This window comes from Odocoileus virginianus, chromosome 20, assembly GCF_023699985.2.
Source record: "Odocoileus virginianus isolate 20LAN1187 ecotype Illinois chromosome 20, Ovbor_1.2, whole genome shotgun sequence".
In the NCBI taxonomy this organism is placed as follows: Eukaryota; Metazoa; Chordata; class Mammalia; order Artiodactyla; family Cervidae; genus Odocoileus; species Odocoileus virginianus.
Window position 1 is genome coordinate 71,720 of NC_069693.1, and position 24,379 is coordinate 96,098.

Below are 24,379 nucleotides of genomic sequence, written 5' to 3' on the forward strand. Positions count from 1 at the left end.
ATTAATTCTTTAACCCGAGCATATTCTATTAAATGTTTGAATCTAAAAATCATAAGCGATATTGGCATAGAAGTAATCAGAAAGTGAGGATGTATAGGATAAAGTCCTGGGATGCTTCATAACAAACAAGATAAACTTAATAGAAGTAGTAGTTCTTATGAAATTAAATAAGAAGTGAGACTTTAAAAATGTGGTAAGAATACAGCGAGCTCTATTCAGTGCTCTGTGGAGACCTAAGTGAGGAGGAAAGCTAAAGAAGTGTGTGTGTGTGTGTGTGTGTGTGTGTGTGTATTATATTTTTAAAGATTTCTTCACGTAATCTAAAAAGCTTAATAGTGAGAAACAACCAGAAAAAAATATGGTAGAAAATGTTCTAAGCTCTCCTGCCAATTTATTTTGACCTTCTTTGAGTTAAATGAATATATTAAAGTATTTTAACATTGAGGAATTGGGGCAAATACTCTTAAGATATTTAACATGAGTTCATATAAAGAAAAGAGAAACTTTGACATAAACCTGGGATTTGCATTTTCTCATTTTAGGGAGATTTGGCTTTATGCAGTGAAGAAATTATTTGTGTATGAAATTTATAAGGCCATATTTGTAGTTTCCAGTGGATTAGAAATTTTAAAGCAGAAAACAAATGTCTGTCCCCAGTATTTCTAGAACTTTAGCAGTTTGTCTACAACTCCACCCAAACACTTCTGTCTAGATGTAGAAACAAACTTTAAAAGCAGTGTGATAGAGTTACTCAGAAATGGACACAGTTTTCCTAAGATCCCCAAGAAATGAAAGAGCAGCAAGCTCATGAAGGTTGTCACAGGCCAAGGGGAGAATTTCAGTTCTCATTGAGTGAGAAAAGTAATCCCTAGAGATGAACTCAGTAATGATTAGAGAGACAGAATGGGGCAGGTGATAGCCATCTATGACAGCAACAGAAATAAACCCAGACTTCTCCAAAATCATTTCCACTGAAGCAGATCTTCCCAAACCACATGACAAAGGCTGACTTCCTCACTGATCCTTGGACCTCTCACCTGAGTCATAGGCTCCATCCATTCACACCTACCTGGGTATATGGCTGTTGTCTCCATTCTCCTTATATTCCTGGAATCCTTCATTTGCTCCAGAAAGGTGACCAGGTCTGGCTTAGAGACCACAAGACCTGTTCATCAGAGAAAGGAGATTCATCAGTTTACAACTCAATATGTACTCAGGTGAGAAGACAAGGTGTGGTAGAATATTAAGACAGCCTAGAAAAATGATTTCCCCAAATACTTTATTGAAAGCACCTATAAACACTAACAAAAACATAAAGAACAGATCCTGAGCTTCTGGTCTAGTACTATTAGGGAAAACTAAGTAGTGGAGACGAGGATACAACTATTTTATACCACTGAACTTATAAAATTCCTAGTAATATAGACAGAAGGAGGCAGATTATCTCAAGAAAGAGGAAGGTTGGAATAATAAAGAATCATCAGCAAGTCTTTCTAATCTCACAAACTCCCATTCTTTCCCTAGAAAGCAGGGATCTGAAACTCTTATTATAAGAAGCAGAAGATTCCAGGAGATATTCTAGAAATGAAGGAACCAAACCCAGTGGTGGAAAAGGGATTCTGGAAGGCAGTTATCCTCACCCAAGGAGGCCAGGTTCCCGTAGTTCTCTAACATCACATCCCTGTACAATTCCCGCTGACCGAGGTCCAGGCATTCCCACTCCTCTTGAGTGAAGTCTATGGCCACATCCTGGAATGTCAGCCGTCCCTGAAATACAAAGTACAGATGCCATGTGGCCGTGGGAAGACTTCCTTATGTGACCCAAGATGGAAACAGCAAGAGAAATGGTTTTGATTCAGGAGAATGTCTGGTGTTACACAAGAATAAAATTTTCTACACTAATATTCTCTACCATATTTCTAACTCCAGAAAAAAAGAAGATGGTGTATGATTCACAAAACCACTGTAGAGATCCTTTTCATCTGGGAGAAAAACCATGGTATGATGTGATCTATAGAGGCATGTTTACTTAGAATATTGTTCTTGTGTTATACAGGATAAATTGTCTATCAACCAAACTGGGAATAGTTTTCTCCAAACTGGGAATATTTTTAAAAAGGAGATTCTAATTCAGGAACTCTGGAGTGGGGCCAGAGTTGTTCTTCTGTAACAAGCTCATTTCTAACTAATCTCGGCTTCATGAATGCCATTGTGAGTAGCACAGAGGTAGAACAGCCAGGTAGGGCTTCCCTGGTGGCTCAGCTGGTAAAGAATCTGCCTGCAATGTGGGAGACCTGGATTCGACCCCTGGCTTGAGAAGATCCCCTGGAGCAGGGAACAGCTACCCACTTCAGTATCCTGGCCTGGAGAATTCCATGGACTGTATAGTCCATGGGATTGCAAAGACTTGAGCAGCCAGGTAAGAATTCATAGTTAATACTGAACTATACTTGTATTACAGATTTTACAGGTTTAATAGAATAGTAAACATAAAAACAGTCCTGTTGATATTTAGTGTATACCATATATCTTTCTAAAAGTTTTTACATAGTCTTGAATGAGCCACATAAATAATTTAGATCAATAATATTGCTATAACACTACAACACCAGGGCTTCCCTGGTGGCTCAGGCGGTAAAACGTCTGCCTGCAATACGGGAGACTTGGGTTCAGTCCCTGGGTCGGGAAGATCCCCTGGAGAAGGAAATGGCAACCCACTCCAGTACTCTTGCTTGGAAAATTTCATGCACTGAGAAGCCTGGTAGGCTAGAGTCCATGGGGTCGCAGAGAGTAGGACACGACTGAGTGACTTCACTTTCACTTTCACAACTTATTTTAGAATATTTTGTCAGGTATTCAGTAAATGGTAGAGCTTGGGTTTTCTTTAGTTGATGTGGACTAGAATTTATTTTAAAAAAACACATTTTTTTTTTTCTGTCTTCTAACTTTATTGAGGTTTTCAATGGCTAAGTCAAGGATCTCTCTTGGTAAATGTCACATTGCACTTGAAAACATCTTTTGATATTTGTTCTAAGACAATTCCACATTGATAAGAGAACAGACTCTATGATTTCAAAAACTTTAGACCGTGAAATTTTTGTACCTTGTTTTATGTACGGAGATATGTTCCAGTTGGAGAAGAAAATGGCAACCCACTCCAGTATTCTTGCATGCAGAATCCCACAGATAGAAGAGCTTGGTAGGCTAGAGTCCATGGGGTCACAAAGAGTCAGATACAACTGAAGTGACTTAGCACATATGTTCCAGTGTCTCCTAGTTTACAGGCTATTGGAAGTAAAATAGAATTTGTATCCTACTGTTGTGCCCAATTTATATAAATCTTAATTATGTTGAATTGGTTCATGGTGCTTTTCAGGTCTAACTGTATCCTTCTACTTTAGAAATTAAATTAAATAAGCTTTAATAAATCATAATCCATTCATTTTAGAATGAATATTCTATTAACTTTGGAGAGCTTGATATTGAAACTCCAACTAAAAATCTTAATTTATCTACTTAAAAAGACAAATGTATTATATAGTGGAACTATATGTAACTTTGTTCTGTGTTTTACATGTCTCCTGTAAATGTGTTATCACACTTTCATAGTACAAAAAAGAAAAAAATAAAAAGAACACAGAGAAATATACAGAGACAACTCTAATAAATGTGTACACAGTGTAGGTAATTGGGAAGAACATCAAGAATATACTCAAAAAATGAATCAAATAATGTTAACATTTTCAGGCACACACCTACACTAAAATGGAAACTATATACAATTTTATACATTTATATAATTGATAAAAAGTATTCAATAAAATCAAGATGATTTTTCACTGGTTAAATCTTACCATTTTTTTGTGGATGATAATCTGTATTTTTTAAATACACTAATGTGCAAACACACATACCAATATGAAATAAATTAGGACTCTAAATTAGAGTCCTTTATTTCTTTCAACATCTGTATCATTGTGTTGAGCTATATTTTAGCTCAATTTAACACAGTTGCACAAACATTAGGCATCTGATTATTGTAAGTGCTTTGGAAAATAAAAAGAGGTGATACGATTATGTCTGAGACATGAGGGTGGGGTGTGACGGAAATTAGCGGACCTGGGTAAGGAAACCTCCACTCCCAAAATCCAATATCCCTGCTAAACACAGGTGTGTTCATCAGTCAAAGCAAAGATAAACTAAGAAGGTATGGATGTCTACCATAACTGGTGGCTTACACATGTCCCTCACTAAATCATCCGAAATCTCTATTAAAGATAAAGAGAAAAAAAATGTGAACATCATAGTGCTGGAATCTCACAGTACCTGAGTGAGGTAACATGTAGTGTAATGGGATAAATGGTAGCAGTGACCTGAATTGACCCTGAAAAATGTCAGTTTCTAAAAATTTCACTTCATATATACCTCCCCTGTTCTGTATCCTATGAGTATATTTTAAGAGTGAGTCATTTTAATAATATAGACATTACACTATTATATGTTGTTTCAAAATTTTCTGAAAAATTCTAGATCACTGAGTTCACTCTACTTATAACTGCATTTTCTTTCTGTTCTGAAGAGCTGAAGTTGCATCCAGATGTAAACTCATCACTGCATTTCCTCTACTTCCCTAAGAGCCCAACACCAAACCACATCCCAGTGGGAATCTTGGATACCAGTGCCTCTCCGTGTTGATCTCTCACAAAGGGAATATATTCACCAGTTGAAAGTCACTAATTCACTTTGAGAATTCATTTTCTATAGAAAGCTGGGATACAGACAATGGAGAAAAGGCTCTGGGACATCAGGGAGAAGAGCTGGTCTTCACTATTGTAGGGAAAAGTAAATAGTTGAAAACAAACATCCCAGGCCAAAAAAATATGAGTAGAGAATTAAAGGTTTGTAGGTTCTCTCAGTCCAGGCATTTCAGGAGGAAAAGCAGACACAGCCCCAGACCTGGGACAGGACATGTACCTGAGAAGCTGAAATTTCCTCCTCTTCTTCCTCCTGCTCTGCATCTTCTCTGGGGATGTTACATAGCAAACACACCTCTGCATCTTGAGAAAATACCTTCAAAGGCATCCGCACAGCTCTTTAACCTGCAACCACCTCACCTACAGACAGAAAGGACCTTGAAAAGCTGAAAAGACCCACCTCTCCTGTCCTGTCTCAGGAGAGATTCAGGAACAATCACTTCCTACCTGGAGACCAGCCTGTGGACTTACTTCTTGATTGTTCTCTCCCCATAGAGAGCTCCTAACCCTCTGCTCACACAGACCATGTGAGCTGACTGACTTCCCTGGTCCAAATCCAGCTAGACCAATGCTGCTGCCTCTCCTCAGACTGAAGCCCGGCCTCATCTCTCAAAAATGGACCAGAAGCCACGTCCTTAACCCAGGCCTCCCCTTAGAAGTCCCTAGAGCACTTCCTACAAAACACACTGATGCTCCCACAGGACCAACAAAGAAATCCGTAGGGAGGGCACCAGGGAGGCTATCGCTTAACACTGGTCATGTGATCCTGATAGGAAACCAGGTGGAAACCACTTGGATAAAGATTCTTTCTGAGCCAGTTCAGTGTATATAATCCCTTGAGGTCAGGTCCCCACTCTAAGAAGTCATGAATTTGCAGGTCTGAAGTGGGGCCATGAAATCAGTCTTCAGCAAGTTCCCTGTTTGTTCTGATGTTTCTCCCTCACGACCCACATTCAGGAGCCCTGAGGTCGAGCCCTTAAACTCAGCACACCTGAGACTTCTCTGTGGGGTAGGATTTAGGGAAGGAATTTCTTAGGGAGGTCAAGGCAAGAGCCAGACACAGAAAGAGGCAGTAATTGGGCTTCAGACCTTTATAATTGACCCTGGGTGAAGTGCTGTGGGCTCCCCAGGCTGAGTGTGGATGGGTCCATTCAGACCAAAAGGACTAGGATTCTGTGGCTCTGTGAGGGTGGCATTGAAGGGGGCCTGTGAAGTAGACCCTGGGGTTCAGCAAGACTGCTGGTCTCAAGGAAGGGGGTCATCTAGTGCAGGTGCTCACAGGACTGGCTGGTGTGAGTTCAAGGACCTGCAGGCTGCCTGCTCCCCAGACAGATGCTGAGGCAGCAACAGCATGGAGCAGTTCAGGGGAGCTCTCAACAGTGCTCTGTATGATCCTTCTTATTAGAACCATCACAATGTCCCTGCAGCTACAGAGAGGGGGAAAAGTACAGTGTAGAAATGGTGGAAAATATATGACGTTATTAGAGATTTAAAGCCAGTAAGGAAACTAATTTCTACAGATGCCATCCCTCTGTGCTACCAAATAGTTTATTGTTATGATCGCCTCCCTGCAACCTTTAATAAGGTGGGAGAGGTTAATGTTGGTGGTGGGTTAACACTTCATTCATTAAAATCAATAATAAAAACCATTCACTTTTTATTAATTAGCATGTTAGCACACATAGTTGAAATAAAACATTTTACAATTCACTGTGTGAGCATTGATTAAAATACAAATTACAGGTGTAGAGAAAGCTATTTATTTTCCTGATATATCAGAGAATTGTGATTTCTGTGATTTACAAAACAGAAGCTAGTCAACAGACATGCACCACTTCTATGACTTCTTCGGGGTTACCCATACATTTCTAGGTTATCACAGAAGAAGTCTTTATTTCAACGTTGTCAACTAATGTTCATGACTTCTGATGATATTATCAACATAACATCAATATTTTAGTGAGCTGTCGTGTTCTCACAAATCAAGTGATACAACTATTGAAAATTTAGAACCAGTCTGTCTTACTTTAATACATGAAAAGATTCCATGATCACTCGCATCATGGTGACCTCCAAGGATATCTGACACGAATAACAAACACCTCCAGTTAGATGTTCGTTGTACATTTCACATCACGGTGTCCATCTTCTAATGGACAATAGATATAAATGGTTGCAACACAATATAGAAGGGTTTCTCTTCTCTTTGAAGCACAAACCATCAAAAACATACATTTTGTGCATACTCACTAGAAGCGAAGCATAGTATGGATTGTTTGAGTTGAATGGCATTCACTTGGTTTTCAAATAATTTCAAATTATGTCATTATAAACAAGGATACATCGCTAATCATTGTCACTTTCTAAGCATCCACTCTCCCTCTCAGGAGCCATACTAAGTCACTCAGTCACTGATTGGCTGGGAGGCAGGCCCGTGCAGTTGCTGATTGGCTGCCGGGTAGACGCTTACGTCACACGCTCAGGAGGCACGCAGCCACGATCTAGGGTGGTTTCCACACAGCCTTCCTTTTGTAGATACATAGGGCGTCGTGGGGCCTCACGGGGCCTCACGAGGCCTCACGCGGCTGCACTCGGGCTGTTGGCTCTCCTGTCAGTTGTTGAGTGGAGAACCTGCGCTGGCACTGGCCAGACTGGGCTTCCATGAGAGTCGGGCATCTCTGTCAGTCACTGTGACCTTGAGCAGTTAGGCAGCCGGAGGTGGGTGAGGCCTCCCAAGGTGGCTGTCCGGCCTGAGAGGCCCCCGAGGCCAATTCTGGATCAGGTTGGGAGGCTCCCTGAGAGCCAGCTCACCAGCTAGCCAGTCAGTTCACCGGGAGCCTGCCTCTGTATTCGTCAGCCTGCCACCAAGTGGGTCTCCCGCTCAGCCTGAAGAACAGCCAGGGGATCACCAATCACCAATAAGACCGTCAGTCTCTCTGTCAACGGAGGATCAGGCTAGTGCCCTGATGAGTCTGCAGTGAGTCCCCTCATAAATCATTTAATCGGATAATCCACCCCTTCACAGCCTACCCTGTTAATCAGTCCAATTAGGCTCCCTGTAAATCAGCTTCCTAATAAGCTAATCCCCCTACAAGGCACTCAGTCATTAGTCACACAGTTATCCTGCGTGTAAGCCAGCTAATCGGTTTTACTGTTAGTCCTTGATTTCTCTAGAAAATTCGCTTTCCAGGCTCCTAAGTAGGTCAGTCATCCAGAAGTCAGTCCCGTCCTTACCAAGTCTGGAAAGGTTGCTGCATCACTTGCACTCTGCTTTGGAAATATACAGACAGAGGTGTGCTGAGGTCAAAGAACTGCCTGGGGCCCTTGGAATGAGAGACAAAGGTAAAATTGAGAGGAGAGGTGATGGATGAGGGGAAATAGAAGGAGAGGGGGGAAAAAGAGGGTACATGAGGAGTCATTCAGCTCATCTCTAAAGACCGGCAGAGAGGAGCAAGAAGAAATCAGAGCTTGGCTGATCATTACATCTCAAACAGTCAAGCTCACTCATGTTATAGATGAAGAAATAAAAGGAGGGACTTCCCTTGTGGTTCAGTGGCTAAGACTCGTGCTCCCAATGAAGGGAGGCTCGGTTCGATCCCTGGTCAGGGAACTAGATCCCATGAGCCGCAACCAAGATGCCATGGAGTCAAATAGATAAATATAGATTTTTTAAAAAAATTTAAAAACCAGAAAGGGTAAAATAGTTGACTAAGGTTATTTAGTGATTTACTGGCCAAGCCTGGGCCAGGACCCAGACAGGGCTCATCCCAACACCCAAATGCAGTTTTAAATTGGAGAATGGAAAAAGGAATAAAAATGGCAGTGCAAAAAGGGAATGGTTGTAGGGTGTGAAGAAGAGAAAATGCTATAATTTCACCCCAGAATCTATCCTCAGTACAGTAAGGATCTCCACAGCTGCCACCCTCAGCTAAGCCATCATCACATTTTCTGGCTGGCTTCGTGGTCTCCCACTGGCCTCTGTGCTTTTGCTCTAGCCCCTGATGTGGTCCATTTTTCACACAGCAGCCAGAGGGAACACAAAACCAAATTAATCAGTTCATGGTCATGCCTCTTAATTCACTCCAATGGAATTGCATTCATATTCCTCCTTATGCCTTATAGGAGCTGAGCTCACCTGGTATCTGACCTTGTCTCATGCCAGTCTCCCCCCTCCCTCACTGACTTCAGCAGCTCACCTTATTCTCTCTTAAACATGCTAAACTCCTCAAGCATTGCAGTTGCTATTCCCTCAACCTGCAATTTTCTTCCCCCAGCTTGGCCTGGCTTTCCTTCCTCTAGGTTTCTGCGCAAATGTCACTTTCTCAAAGAAGGTTTCTTTGACCTCCCTATCTGAACTGTTTCCCCATTGTCCCCATCCCATAATTCTCTATCATGTTTTTCTGGGTTCTTTTTCTTCATTGTATTTACAGCTATCAAGTTATGCTCATGGTCAACTTCATTTTTGAGGACAGAGATTGTGTCATTCTTGCTTACTGCTAAAACCCTAAAGTAGTACCTGGCATAAAGGAGGTGCTCAAACATGCTGGTTGACTGAAAGAATGAATGAAGAGTGCCATCACAAAGGCATGTGCTTCTTGGGACTTCTCTGGTGGTCCAGTGGTTAAGACTCTGTGATTCCAATGTAGGGGACCCAGGTTTGATCCCTCCTGGGGGAACTAAGATCCCACATGCTGGCTGTGTGTCATGGCCAGAAACAAACACGGCACGTGCTTCTGGAGAAAGGTCCCTGAGAAGGGGCAGACTGCTCTTTGATGTAGAGTTTCTATAGAGTGGTAGGGGATGAGATCAGACAAGGAAAGGGAAAGGAGGGAATGGACCACATCGTGCACAACTTTGCCTTTTACTCTTGAGTGAGATGAGAACCGTTTGGGGAGTTTTGAGAAGAGAAGGGGGCAGAATGATACTGAGGTGTTGATGGAATCCCTCCAGCTGCCATGCGGGGAGTAGCGTGTATGGAACACAGATGAAGCAGCCAAGCCAATGAGAAGATCATGGCAGCCGTCTGGGGAGGAGGATGGTGGTTTGGGCCAGGGTGGCAGCAGTGCTGCTGATTAGAAGTGGCCAGACTTTGAATATATTTTGGAAAACAATACCAACAGTATTTTCTGCCATATAAAAGAGTAGTCAAAGTGGACTCTGAGGTCTTGATTCTTGATTTCTTCCTGAATGTGATTTTATTTGATTTAGAGACATTTTCCTAAATTTTAGGTGACTTTTTCCTTTTTCTGAGATGAGGGCTACATTGCTGCATGCATGCTCAGTCTTGTCCAACTCTTTTCGACCCCATGTACTGTAGCCCATCAGGCTCCTCTGTCCATGGCATTCTCTGGACAAGAATACTGAGTGGCTTGCCATTTTCTTCTCCAGTGGAGCTTCCCGATGCAAGGATCAAACCCGCATCTCCTGCATTGGCAGAAGGATTCTTTATCTCTGAGCACCTAGGAAGCCCTGAGAATAGGGCAAGGCTGTTTAAACATTTAATAGTAATTTGTACAGTACCCATGGTGCCTGTTGGACAGAGAATTTGGGGAGCTTATAATCTCTACACTCTTGAAAGTTGGTGTGGAAAAAGAGAAACAAGTTTTAAGTTCATCTCTAACTGTATTTGTTCAGTGACTCTGGGAAAGTCACTTATTTCTCTGAGTTTCCATTTTCTCCTCTATGAATGGGAAATCATAACACTTAATTCCATAGGACTTGTGGAAATAAATGAAAACCACCCATATGAGAACAAATATGCTGTTGATTCAGAGCTTGCTGTAGTGAGAGAGCCAGCCACCACCATTTGCATTCGGCAAAGACTACAAAGGCGGGCAAGGCAGTGGGAGTCCTTTAGAGTGGAAAAAAGTGAAGGAGTGTCAGCAGTGTTGGGAGATGATTTTAATCATGAGAAAGTTGGAGGGTTAGCACTTCTGTGGTTGGGTTGGAGAGCATATTTGGTTTTCTTTGGTTGGTTCTGAGCTGGAAACAGGGGTAAATGATAAGGAACCTGATACTTATGGACCAAACTCTGACTGTTCTAGGCTAACTGTCACTGCAGTAGTGGTTTGGTTTCTTGGACTAGTTGCCAGTAATTGAGGATCAGAGTCATATATGTCATACGGCTGAGACTTGAGGGTCATATATAGTCTGGCTATTGTTTCTGTGTATTCAATCTCTCCAGTTGTTGATGGGGATGTAAATGAGACTATGTGTATGTGAAATTGACAGATACATAGTAAACAATAAATACTAGTTTAAGTTAAAGGTTTTTAAAATCTCATTATGGCCTAATTAGGTGATTCTTTCTTTTTTTTTTTCCCCTGCTTACTAATCCATCTTTGCTTCCCAAGTGGCTCAGCCTGCAATGCAGGAGATGCCAGTTGGATCCCTGGTCAGGGAGCTAAGATTCTGCATGCCATGAGATGCAGCCAAAACAAAAATAAATAAATAAAACTTTTACATAAATGAAATGATCAATTTTTCATTTCTCCTCTGTCCATGGAATTCTCCAGGCAAGACTACTGGAGTGGGTTGCCATTCCCTTCTCCAGGGGATCTTCCTGACCCAGGGATCGAACCCGGTTCTCCTACATTGCTGGCAGATTCTTTACAGAACTGTATAAAAATGGTATACAAAAGAGTATGCACCTACCATTCAGCTTAAAATGTAAAACACTCACCCTTTGTACCCCTTCCCCAACCGTATCTACCACTAAAATCTGGCGATAACTGCTACCTTGAATTTAGCACACATCATTCTATGTAGTAAGGAAATTAATGGAGTTCAAAGAGAGGTCTGGCCTTTGCCCTTGGATTCCAGGAGGTATAATCTCTAAACCCTAGGAAGTCCTGCCTGATAGGAGTGTCTCTATTTGCCTGAGGTCCTGGCATCATACTGAAGAGTCTTCAACTGTGATTAAGGGCAGGAGCTGGCCACATAAGACAGTTTAACAACGTGATTTCCAGTGGGGTCTTTGGATCCTGTGGTATCAGTACCTTCAGAAGGAGCAGGAGAATAAAATCTGCCGTGAGGACAGATGCCCTCATGATGAAGGCCCAGAAAAAACTCTGGACACAGAGTTTGGGTGAGCTTCTCTGGTTGTCAGTCTTCCAGGCCTGTTGTCAGGCATTAACTCCAGAATGTTTACATTGCTTTGTCTCTGACTCCTCAGGGAGAGGAGAACAGGAAGCTGTCTGGTTGGAACTTTCCCAGACTCTGCCATCTGTGCTCCTTCTCTTGGCAGATTCTAATCTGTATCCTTTAGTTGCAAAAAAACAGTAACCTAAAACAGCTTTCAATGAATTCTGGAAGAGGATTCTTTTGTTTCCTATTTTTGGCTGAACCTTGCAGCACCTGGGATTTTAGTTCCCTGACAAGGGATCGAACCCATGCCCCCTGCATCAGAAGTGCTAAGTCTTAACCACTGGACCTCCAGGGAAGTTCCTTCTGTGAATTCTGGGAGTACTTCCAGTAAATTATCAAACTTGAAGGTAGTCCTGAGGGCCCCCAAACTTTCAAAAGATGTCAGAAATGAGGGGCTTTTAGGGACCCCTTCAATCTTCAGTTGCTTTCAGGAATGAGGCATCTTGCAGACTGTTCTCTAGTTTGCTGCTGGCATAGAAATGAAATCCACTAGAACAAATAGGACCCACTGAAGCACATCATATGGGAAAAGGAGGATATGAGGACAGGAGATGATGACTCTGATTCCTGGGTGGCCCAGGGTTACTCAAGAGTTCCTGAAATACAACTGTTCTGTAATTAGTTACAGGAGGTTAAAAGTTACCTTTTTTTTTAAATGATGGATACAACATCCAAGAAGTTGACTCACTGGATGCATAAGAAAATGCAACATAACAAGAACAAGCTAAATGCATGATCCTGGGTTATTTGTATCTTTAATAGCTAAGGTGAAAGAAAAGGAAAAGGCCAGGCTGGATCCTGACACAGAGCCCAGTTTGGGTTCTGTCCAGCCCAGGATAAAGCTGTTAGCCTCGGGCTGCTGCTACTAAAGGGAAGAGTTATGTTGAAACCACAGGGAGCACAAAACATTAAAGTGATTCACAAGAGAATGAAGAAAGATGAAGGGGAGAGTCAAAGTCCGACAGGGTGGAAATCTTTAAACAGTCCTTAAGAAATGGGATAAATAGGAACTTCCCTGGTAGTCCAATGGTTAAGAATCTGCCTGCCAGTTCAGGGGACACGGGTTCCATCCCTGGTCCAAGAAGATTCCACATGTCAGAGGGGCAACTCAGCCTGTGTGCTGTAACTACTGAAGCCCGTGGGCCTAGAGCCTGTGTTCCACGACAGAGAGAATCCACTGCAATGAGAATCCCGAGTGGTGCAACTAAAGCAAGCCCACATGCAGCAACAAGGACCCAGCCCAGCCAAAAATTAATTGATTAATTTTAAAAAAGAGTTGGGATAAAGTGGACATTGATGGGGTCAAAACGAAGGTCTCAGTGCAGCACTCTGGGAGACTGGGTAGACCAGTGGGAACCCTGGATCATCCCCCAGCACTGAAGGACCTCAGTCAAGTCTGCTCTATCTACCCTAGTTTGGGGGAATTTAAAAAGCCACAAGACAGATAAGACAATGAGGAATCTGACTGCAAATCACCTCATGGAGATGGTCCCATAACCTAATCAAGATAAAGATTGATTAAAGGGCCTGGGTTCCTTGGCCCCGCTTCCAGCGGGGCACTCAAAGCCATATGCACATTAGCAGTAAAACGGAGAAGACATGTTTCTGAGACTCCTTAACATGGGAGCCTCACACTCTGTGATTCTAAAACTTGTTTAGTCACTCAATCATGTCTGACTCTTTGTGACCCCCATGAACTGCAGCATGCCAGGCTCCCCTGTCTTTCACAATCTCTCAGAGTTTGCTCAGATTTATGACCATTGAGTCAATAATGCTATCTAACCATCTCATCCTCTGTCGTCCCCTTTCTCCTTTTGCCTTCAGTCTTTCCCAGCATCAGGGTCTTTTCCAAAGAGTCAGCTCTTTGCATCAGGTGGCCAAAGTATTGGAGTTTCAGCTTCAGTATTAGTCCTTCCAATGAATATTCAGGGTTGATTTCCTTTGGCCTTGACTAGTTTGATCTCCAAGGGACTCTCAAGAGTCCTCTCCAGCACCACAATTTGAAAGCATCAGTTCTTTGGTGCTCTGCCTTCTTTATGGTCCAACTCTCCCATCTGTACATGACTACTGGAAAAACCATAGCTTTGACTATACAGACTTTTGTCAGCAAAGTGATGTCTCTGCCTTTTTAATATGCTGTCTAGGTTTGTCATAACTTTCCTTCCAAGGGGCAAGCATCTTTTAATTTCATGACTGCAGTCACCATCTGCAATGATTTTGGAGCCCAAGAAAATAAAATCTGTCACTGCTTCCACTTTTTCTCATCCTATTTGCCATGAAATGATGGGACTGGATGCTAGTCAGTCCTAATAGGAGTTATAGTTGAATGGGGAAGCTATGGAAATTCAAGATTTGATGGGATTACTGTGGGAGTTTAGATGAAGATTGGAATGTTTAAACAGATTTCATGGAAAGTCATTGGATCTCCTCCTTTACCTCAGTGTATTAATAAATAGATACTCTGTATGACCAGGGAACATTTCCCCTTCCTAGTATTATTAAACAGGAGACTTATAAATCCTCCCTTCAACCAAAATTGATTGGACATAATAAATGGGAACCAATAAAACTGCCCAAACCCACACAGGGTTTGTTAATTTGAAAAGTACAGGGTATCTGGTGGAAAAAAGAAGTTAGAAGCCCAGTGTCTGATTGGCCTATTTGTATTTTGGAGGACACACACATATTCTACATCAGGGATTGTTGCTAGCCCCTGTCTATAAAATTACTGGAAAGAAGTCTCGTAATCCTTATGCAGGCCAGAGTTTATGGCAAAAGCCAATGAGCTCCACAGTGGCGGCTGCTGGAATATTTTACCAGAAATCAGTTGAGACCAACCCAATGTCTGAGGACATAAAATAATCCTGGAACCTGAAATACCCATGATGTCTTTGGTGATGCTTGATTAAAATGCTAATGAGGAAGGCCATGCCCAGACGTATTTCTTCATTCTGCCTCTTTCCCAGGAATTATTGCAGAATTATTGCAGAAATGGCCCAGAGAGGAAGAGGAGTTGTCTGTGTTTCCCCAATGAATCAGTGTCATAGCTGACGTAATCAGCACTCAAACCCAGGGCTCCTGCTCTGAAGTCGGTGCTTTTCAAAAAAAACAAGTGTGTGTGGGAGCAATAGTTTCAAGGAAGGTGAGATTGATGTGGACATTGTATCAGTGACTATCAAACAAGTTCATTTCTAAGCTCTGCAGAGGGCACAAAGGTCTATTTGATATAGGATTGTCAAGGTTGATATAGGCTGTCAAGAGGGAGCTGGGTGGGGGAGGGATGGATTGAGAGTACAGAATGGATAAACAACAAGGTCCTATATTCAATATCTTGTGATAAAACATAATGGAAAAGAATATACATATATATATATATATATATATATATATATATATATATATATACACACATACATATATAGGGATTCTCTCATAGCTCAGATGGTAACAAAATCTGCCTGCAATGCAGGAGACCTGGGTTCAATTCCTGGGTCAGGACGATCCCCTGGAGAAGGAAATGGCAACCATTCCAGTATTCTTGCCTGTCACAAGAGTCGGACACGACTTAGCAACTAAACCACCACCATATATATATATGTATATATATCATGTCCTTTGCTAAGTCGTGTCCAACTCTTGCGACCCCATGGACTGCAGCCTGCCAGGGTCCTCTGTCCATGGGATTCTCCAGGCAAGAATACTGGAGTGGGTTGCCATTTCCTTCTCCAGATATAAAACTGAATCTCTTTGCTGTATAGCAGAAATGAACATTAAATCAACTATACATCAATTAAAAAAAAAAAAAGATGTGCAGAGCTAGGCTGTTTAGCGTTGGCATAGCAGCTCTACAAGGCTGTCAGGGAGCTAGGCTTCTTGAATTGTTCTGCTAAAGCATCCTTAAATGAACATCACCATGAGTGGCTTTCTTCCTCATGGTTACCTCATGGTTGCCAAACTGCTGCTCCACCTTCAGTATCACATCCATATTCTAGGAGGAAGAAGAAGGAAGTGACAGGAAGGAAGAAAGGACAGTAGGAGGAAAGCAAAAACTTTCCCAAGAATCCCCAGCTCACTTCCACTAAAACAATGTCACACTGTCCCCTCTTAACTGCAAAGGAGGCCAGTAGTGCTTTAGCTGGCAATATTGCACCCCTAAACAGGTTGAATTTGTGAGTAATGAAAATAAGGGTAAGTTACTATCTGGCATCTACACAAAAACAAATCACTCTGTCATGAGGAAAAAAATCACTTCTCCAGGAAAGAACAAATAAAATTACTCGATAGGGGCTTCCCTGGTGGTCCAGTGGTTAAGGCTCTGCCTCCCAGTGCAGGCAGCACAGTTTCCATCCCTGGTCGGGAAACTAAGATCCCACCTGCTGTGGAGCAACTACATGCCCTGTAGCCAGCGTGCTGCAACTAAGACACAATGCAGCCAAATAAAAAAATTTTTTTAATCACTTGATAATTCTGGGAGGGGAGAGATTACCCACTTCTGACTGGGTGGGGCAATCAGGAAAAGCTGTGTGGAGGAAGCAGTGTTGAACTCAGCTGTGAAACTGAAGAAGGATTTGAATGTGGACAGAGGAGAGCTACAGGAGGAAAAGCTGGGAAACAGAGGAGTCCCTGATGACGGGAGAGCTATGTTTAGGGTGAAATTTGGAAAGGGGAATATCAGGGAAAAGTTGAGAAAGACACGGGGACATAAGACAAGGGCGAAGCAAACTTGTGGGGACCCTCAGTTACAACACAAGGAGGTTTGGAACTTTTCCCATCAGCAGTAGGAACCCCCATCCGGTTTTATTCCCCCCAAATGTTAAATTGGTCCCATCCTCTCCATCTCTTACAGCCTGTGCACCAGCTCCAGCCTGCCATTCTTCCCCAGTCACCAGCTCTCTCCCCTGACCACAGAGTCTGCGGTTACTCCCCCTCCAAGCCATTTTTCACCAGGGCCCCAGGGGGACATTCCGAACCCCCAGACCTGATCCTGTCTCCCTGTGGTACCCAGCTCCCTGTGCCACAACAGTTTATGTGGTACCCGTAAACTTTAGAGGAAGCCTGCAGACCTGGGACTACAGACCCTCCCAAGGGGGCTGTGGAGGGGAGTGACAGACTAGGGGGGAAGGAGATGTGACTTTGGGGCATCACAGAGGATCACGGTGGTGCTGTCCTGTCTGCAGGCCCTCAGGCATCACATCCCACAGAACTCCTGCTTCTCAGAGGGGACGCGCCTTCAGGGTGACTGAAGAGGCCGAAGTCCCCCGCTGGCTAAGAGTTCTTTCTGTTCTCCCCACTCCACAGCCTCTTCCAGTTATTCATCACATCACCCCTTCTGAACCACACAGCTCGGGTTTCGGGGCCAGCCGTGGTCAAGGCCGTGGGCCTCTCCTGTGCCGAGAACAACTGCTGCTGCTCATGGCGCCGCCAGGGCTCCACCTGGGTGAGTGGGAAGAGATGTAGCGCTGGAGGGGTCTGAGGAAGCCAAGGCTCCAGAGCCAGGCTGGGTCGGGCCGTGGTGACGTGAAACAAGAGGACTTAAGGGTTTAGGGTGGGCTTCCCTGATGGTTCAGCGGTAAAGCATCTGCCTGCAATGCAGGAGACGCAGGGTCGTTCCCTAGGTCAGGAAGACCCCCTGGAAGAGGAAATGGCAACCCACTCCAGTATTCTTGCCTAGAGAATCCTATGGACAGAGGAGCCTGGTGGGCTACAGTCCACAGGGTTGCAAAAAGTCGGACACAACCAAGTAGGCATGCAAGGGCATAGGGCACCAAGGAACCAATGTGGGTTAAGCATCTGAGGGCCAGATTCTGGCAGGAGTGGGGGGTTTGGGGAGGTGAGGGTGGGTCTGGGCCAGAGAGTAGAGTTGAGGGTGAGGGTGGGAGCTCATCAGGGGGATCTGAAGATATTTGAGCACAGGAGCCATCTGAATATTGCTAGCATGCTCCAAGTTCCAAAGTTAGTAAGTTTTTTTCAGCCTCTTTCGATAGCCCTCCATGGTCTGCTTCCCTGGATGGTAAAAATGAATAATGTGGAGGTCAGCAAGGGAAGTAGAGGAGAGGCCTGAAAATTCCTCATCCCCTCAAGTGACCCAAACAGAAAGCCCAAGATCAAGGGCAACTGTTCGGGGGGAAATGACCCCTTTCCTCCAGTAACCTCAAACAACTCCAATGACTAAGTACATGGAAATGCTAAGGACCAATTCCTCATTATTGGAGACCTTGAAGAGCATGATTATCCCTTATTAATCCACGATCCTACCGGATGGACCACGTGTCTGACCTGCTCTACGGAGAGTGAGGCAGTTTCATGGTGTTCTTACTCAGAAACCTGCATAGCAGTCTTTGCTTAAGATGAATGCTCAGTCCACGGCCACCAGGATGGGGAAGATAAAAATCTAGAGACGGGTTCTGTCACCTCAGTGAGTGGTGCTTGGCCATGCGCTGAGACAGGAACACAACAAATCTCAGGCATTCACTGTGTGCCTCTACTCTCCAGCAATGACAGTGAGATGGGCTCAGGGAGTCTCTCCGTTTTCCAGATTAGGAAAGAGCAGAGAGCGAGTGACTTGCCAGGAGCATCCAGACAGTGATGGAGGGAAAAATCTGACCACAGGTGGAGCTGGAAGGGCCAGAGCTGGGGGCGCAAGGAAGAGAGGAGCTGAGGGTGGGAAGTCTAGCCTGGGTGGGGGTGGATGAGGGATCGCAGGCAATGCAGAGCCTCAGGGGACTCCTCTACCATCGGTCTGGAAAGGTGAGTGTGCTGGTTCAGGCCAGAGGAGAAGAAAGGGTGGAGGGCAACTGGTCTGTGAGGCCTGACTCCTCCGGATGTCCAAAAAATATTTCTTTTTTTAATATAACTTTGTTCACTTATTTATCTTTGACTTTCTCTAGTTGCAGTGAGCCGGCTTCTCACTGCGGTGGCTCCTTTCAGAGCAGAGTGTCTAGGGTGCCTGGCCTTCAGTAGTTCTGGCTCATGGGCTCAGTCGCTGTGGTTCCCGGGCTCTAGAGCACAGGCCCAGTAGCTGTGGTTTAGTTCCTCCATGGCATGTGGGACCTTTCAGGACCAGCAATTGAACCTGTGTCTCCTGCACTGGCAGGCAGATTCTTTACCACTGAGCCACTGGGGAAGCCGCAGAAAGTCTCTCTGAAGTTCCTGGTTTATCACAAATAAGGGAAAGGCTGGGTCCTGGAGGAGGCAGACAGGGAGTCAGGATGCTTGCTGACTCCTGACCCTCCCTCCGCCACAGCGCCCACCAGGCTGCTTGATTCCTCCTGCTCCTTGAAGAAGACTCTGCAGTGCAGCTGTTCCTTCTGGGGGACCCCCACGCCCTCCGTGCGGTGGCGGGTGGGGGGCGCTCCCATGGTCATGAACCGCACAGGCCTTCGGGTGACTTCTGCCACACTTGGCCCCTGGGCCAACAGCACCATCCATCTGACTGAGCCGCCTGAAACAGGCATGAGCCTGCTCTGTGAGGGCAGGAACCCAGAGGGAACCCACACCCTGACCATCCTGCTGAAGTCAGGTGATGGTGGAGGGGCCCCGTGAGGGTGGGGAAGAGGGGGTGGGCCCTGGGGCCAGGGCAGGGAGCTGGGAGGTCCCTGGGGAGAACCCCATCTCACGAGCTCTCTACCTCCAGGAAGGAGTTCTTTGGTCGCCCAGACTTTCATGAAAGGGCTGGTTCGGGGTGTGTTCTACGGAGCCATCGGAGTTACACTGCTCTTCCTCTGCCTCATCCCACTCATGTGAGTACCGAGGTTAAGATTCACCGTAAGCTTAGTACAGCTTTAGGCAGCCTGTCTGTTGATGGGTGGGATGCGTTCCTGTCTTGCTCGTTGTTCGGCATGAGGTCAGGGTGGGACGGGTTGGGAGACTCGCACTGACATACGTACCCTACCGTGTGTAAAGTGTTTAGCTAATGGGAAGCTGCTGCATAGCACAGGGAGCTCAGGTCCGTGCTCTGTGATGACCTGGAGGGGTGGGATGGGGCAGGAAGGAGGGGGGCTCAAGACGGAGGGGATATAAGCATACACACAGCTGATTCACGTTGCTGTAAAGCAGAAACTATCACAACATCATAAAGCAATTATCCTCCAGTTAAAAACATTCGCCATTCAGCCTCTCCCAGAGCCTGCTACCCCCAGGCCTGTGGCTCTGGATGGACGACCCCCCCCCCACCCTTGACGAACTCAGGGTCTGGCAGCAAACAGGGGCCCCACGAGCCAGGGCCATCGGGACTATACAGAGCCACAAAACAGGCCCAAGGGACCGAGACTTTCAAAGAACTTCAAGAAAGAGAAAGTGGAGGAGGAAGTGAAACCAGCCGAGTCTCCGGGGAGCTGTCTCAAGTGGCAGCAGGGCTGAGCACTTGCTCACTTGGTGGAAAGTCATGTGCAGAGACCCCAGGAACACATCTGAGGGACTTCTGTTGTCTTTGTGCAACATCAGGTGCATTGAGAGTGACAACTAACAGTTAAAAACGAGGTTGATAAAGGTTCTTGGGGTTGGTTCATAAAGACTCCTGAGACTTGGCTAAACGTGCTGGCTGGAAGCCTGGAGTGAGAAGGGCAGAGAGGCCAGAGGCTGGGCAGAGAGCTGGGCAGAGAGCTGGGCAGGGGAGCCTCTGGTCAGTCGAGATGTCTTGGACTTAATCCTTAGTAGAGGACCATGGAGGAGTCAGCTGGGACGGAAGGTGTGAACTTGGGGGGCGGGGGGCACAGTCTGGAGAGGGAGAGGCAAGAGGCTGGTGTCGCCATCTAAGCCAGGCCTGAGCTGGGCAAGTGATGAGGGACAGAGAGACTTGGGAATAACTGTCCATCAGGGTGAGGAAGAAGAGGAGTGAGGTGGCAGGGTCAACTGGGTGGCTTTTTGGGGGGGCGGGGAGGGCATGCTGCATGGCATGTAGGATCTAGTGCCCCGACCAGGGATTGAACTGGTGACCCCTGCAGTGGGAGCGCTGAGTGTTAACCACTTGACCACCAGTGAAATCCCTGGGGGGTTATGTTTTAACCAAGTCAGCTGGACTTGAAGACCAATAAAAATCACTTAGAGTTTGCACAGCTCTTTCATAGCTGACCTCATCTGAGCCCCACAGCCTGACAAGCATGAGTCCCTGTTGTCCACAATAGGAAAGCAATCCCCAGAGAGGCTACATGGCTCACCCCCAGACAACCCAGGCTCTAAACTAGCACTTCCCAGCGAGATCAGAGCCCATATCGCGGGTGGAGAGACAGAACTGATCAAGAGCGTCTTTTCCTTAGAGTGAAACATATCAGAATGAAGCAGGCAAAGAAAATTGCAGCAATGAAGGCAGAAAAGAGTCCACCAAGGACTCAAGAAGTCTCTAAGGCCCAAGGAACCAGGAAAATCCAGAGTCACCCCGTCTCCTGAGCACTAGATATTGGTAGGTACCCCATGTGTCTGGAATCCAGCCTATCAGAGTAACAATCACAAGACCCATAAGGAGAGGCACACACAGTGTGTAAAGGCAGTATTAATACCATCCTCAATCTTATAGGACTTCTAGAATGCCAGAGCATGCTTACACATCATCTTATAGATGGTGACACTAAGACCCAGGGAGGGGAAGACAGATGAAAATTAAGAGGAGTAACTTAAAGGGTCATTAGAATCAGCAACTCATTCCCCCTACACACACATACATACATACACACACACACACACACACACACACACACACACACACACACACTGTGAGTCACCACTGAGAAGAGGATTGGGAGTACTCCTAACAGCAATTGTAGCATTGGAGTGGAAATCAAAGGGTTTGGTCTCTGAGCACTTGGCAGGCTGCAGTCAGCACAGCCTATAGGTGCCACAGGCCCAGGTCAGCCTGAAAGACTTGAAGACCAGGCCACGCCCAGGTTACCCCTTTGTTCCCCCTGTACCCCCATCCTCAGCAGGGCTTAGAGGGGTCAGCACCCGAGTAGCCGGTCTCACTGTTCTTTAGTCATTACGATTCTCTAGGGCCAGAAGTGCCCTGCTGCTCTCCTTACTCCCTGCACTGGGAGCTGGTGTCCCTTTGTGGGTAAACCAGACATCTGTTAAATTCCACCAGTATTTCCTGCAGTATCTCCTGTTCTCCATCCTGGGGTCTCAGAAATGGACCGGGCCCAGGCCCTGCCCTCAGAGCAGCCAGGCTTGTGGGGAAGGCAGCATCACAGTAACAAGGCTGGGCTGGGGTGATGGTTGCCCAGAGGGGTGAGAGACTGAACTTCCCTGGAGAACTCAGGCAGAACTTCCCAGGGGAGTCTGGGAACAGCTGGGTGACTCGTGGTGCTGAGAATACACAGGGTGGCAGGCTCCAACCATGGGGATTTTGATGAAAGGTGAAGCCAATCCCTGCTCCACACTGCCTTTAAATTCAGTGCTCAAAGAAAGGGACAGAATTCTGTCCTTTTCAGATTTGGGTACCTCACCTCTAGACCTGTTCCAACATCCTTCTTTCTTTGCCCTGCCCTGCAGGACCCATCACCCCAAACTTCCAGGAAGAGCAGGATAAACTGAAGCTGACAAAGCCTGTGAAAACAACATTCATACCTGAAGTCCCCATCACCCTTGGATTCACCAAAGTCCATAGAATCCTTAGAGACCCCAGGAACCCTGGAGTCTACAACAAACTCGGAGCCCCCAGAGCATCCTCAGCCCACGAAGCCCTCTCCAGTCCCACCTGCCCCCTCACTGGTTATCCATTGAATAGGGTTACCCGGGACCTGGTCTTTGAACCCCTGAAAGCAAACTCTGTGATATGTTGTTTGGATTAGCCAGAAGACAGGTGCTCCATCCTGGGAGCTCCTTCAAAAGAAGGAGAAATAAAGGTGAGATTGTGAAATATGTCCACCAAGAAATAGTTTTTGAGCCCGTATTATGCACCTAGTACCTGAAATATATACACAAGAGCCATCACACACAGATTGAATCCTTGCTTGAATGCTTAGTGGTTATGTCTTTGGATAAGATCTTTTGCCAACCCCACCCCCCTTCTCTTTGAACTTGAGTATCCTTACTTGAGGTGTGCCTGGGTAGAAAGTGAGTGAAAAGAGATATTGAGAGATGTAGGAAGAGAAATGACATAAAAGCCCTGAATGCCATCACAAGACATTGGGACCTTATCTGTGGGACCTTGTCCCAACTCCCTTAAATGTAAGTTCCATGAAAACAGGGATCTTGTCTGTCTTGCTTTCTACTTGTATCACCAGCACCAGAATGGTTCCTAAAATAGACTTTAAAACATGTTTGTTGAATAACTGAGTGAATGAATAAACTGTTAGAAGGTTTGAAACAAAGAAATAGAGTGACTAGATAGTGAAAGACGACCCCAGGAGTAGTTATTGAGGTGTACTTTTTTAAGCTTAATTAATTATTTTTGGCTGCACTGGGTCTTCATTGCTGCTTGAAGGCTTGTTCTAGTTGCAGTTAGTGGGGCTTCTCTTGTTGCGGAATACAGGCTCTGGAGCACAGGTTCAGTACTTGTAGTATGTGGGCTTAGTTGCTCCGAGGCATGTGGAATCTTCCGGACCAGTGCTTGAACCCATGTCCCCTGCACTGACAGGCAGAGTCTTAACCACTAGGCCACCAGGGAATGTACACCTGAGGTGTATGTAGAAGAGGTTAAGACTGGAGGCAAAGAGCCCAATTAAATGGAGGTTATTGCAATATTTCTTGACCACAAAGGAACACAAGGAATGAGAATAGGATTCTGGCATGAGAATGGACCCCAGCTGTGTGTTCCCTTCCGAATGAATGACAACTTTCTTTTTTGGAGCCAGATGCTGGTAATTTTTCAGAGGATAAGAAAAGTGCCGTCTCTTTACTGGGGCATTGTTTGTAAGTCTGAGGGTTCTCCCATCTGTCATCACCAGTGAGATGGTCATCTTGTGCTCAAGGCAGATTTGACATAAGCCACCCATGTATGCAAGCAGTTCACACATCCCACAGAAATACAGGCACCTACCACGTGCCGTACAATGAGGCAAAGAAACCAGACACTGGACCTCACGGTCTGCATAAAATTCTAGCTCAAAATGTTGACAATTGCCTGATGTCAAGCTGTTCTGGTGAAAAACTTACTTGAGCATTTAATTTACAAAAGAAGGATTGGACACACTGGCATATATAAGAAGCTATGTTTCAGGTTGAGGTCCCTTAAGCAGCATTCCAGAGGTTGTAAGAAAGAACAACTTTACACTTCTCCAGAAAGTCCTGTGACTGGATGGACTGAGATGTCCTCTGGGCCATCTTGGTGTTTACCAGAGTATGTTGCACTGTATCTATCAGAAAGTCAGCTTGTCCCCACTGTCACAGTTACCTGGGGTTCCTGGGACATCATCAGAGTCTTCTCTCTACCACATGAGAGGTTCCTGTCTGTCTTGCATTGTTTTCCTCTCTTCCGGTTACTCTGTCTCTGGGAATCCACTGCTGCAGCCAGGTAAGTGGCTTTCAGTCTTGCATCCTCTTGCTTCTTT

General features: G+C 45.3%; 2 protein-coding genes across 3 annotated transcripts; one reads left to right on the forward strand and one right to left on the reverse strand.

The window, feature by feature from the left end:
* Nucleotides 1–369: 369 nt before the first annotated feature.
* On the reverse strand, nt 370–4,342 carry LOC110141380 (KRAB domain-containing protein 5-like). The gene is made up of 3 exons (XM_070451551.1): nt 4,327–4,342; nt 1,641–1,811; nt 370–1,165 (listed from the first exon to the last, which is right to left on the reverse strand). The coding sequence occupies exons 1-3, from the start codon at nt 4,340–4,342 to the stop codon at nt 963–965; spliced, it is 390 nt and encodes a 129-aa protein (XP_070307652.1). The 3' UTR covers nt 370–962.
* A 2,932-nt stretch (nt 4,343–7,274) lies between these two features.
* On the forward strand, nt 7,275–22,746 carry LOC110141379 (SIGLEC family-like protein 1). 2 transcript variants are annotated; one of them, XM_070450247.1, is made up of 6 exons: nt 7,275–7,731; nt 17,199–17,337; nt 19,144–19,419; nt 19,534–19,639; nt 21,155–21,297; nt 22,380–22,746. In XM_070450247.1, exons 2-5 carry the CDS (start codon nt 17,313–17,315, stop codon nt 21,282–21,284), a joined length of 537 nt encoding a protein of 178 aa, XP_070306348.1. In that variant the 5' UTR covers nt 7,275–7,731; nt 17,199–17,312; the 3' UTR covers nt 21,285–21,297; nt 22,380–22,746. The 2 variants fall into 2 exon arrangements, 1 of the variants encoding a protein (XP_070306348.1); XR_011481968.1 differs by lacking the exon at nt 19,144–19,419 and having other exon boundaries at nt 7,280–7,731.
* The last annotated feature ends 1,633 nt before the right edge of the window (nt 22,747–24,379 follow it).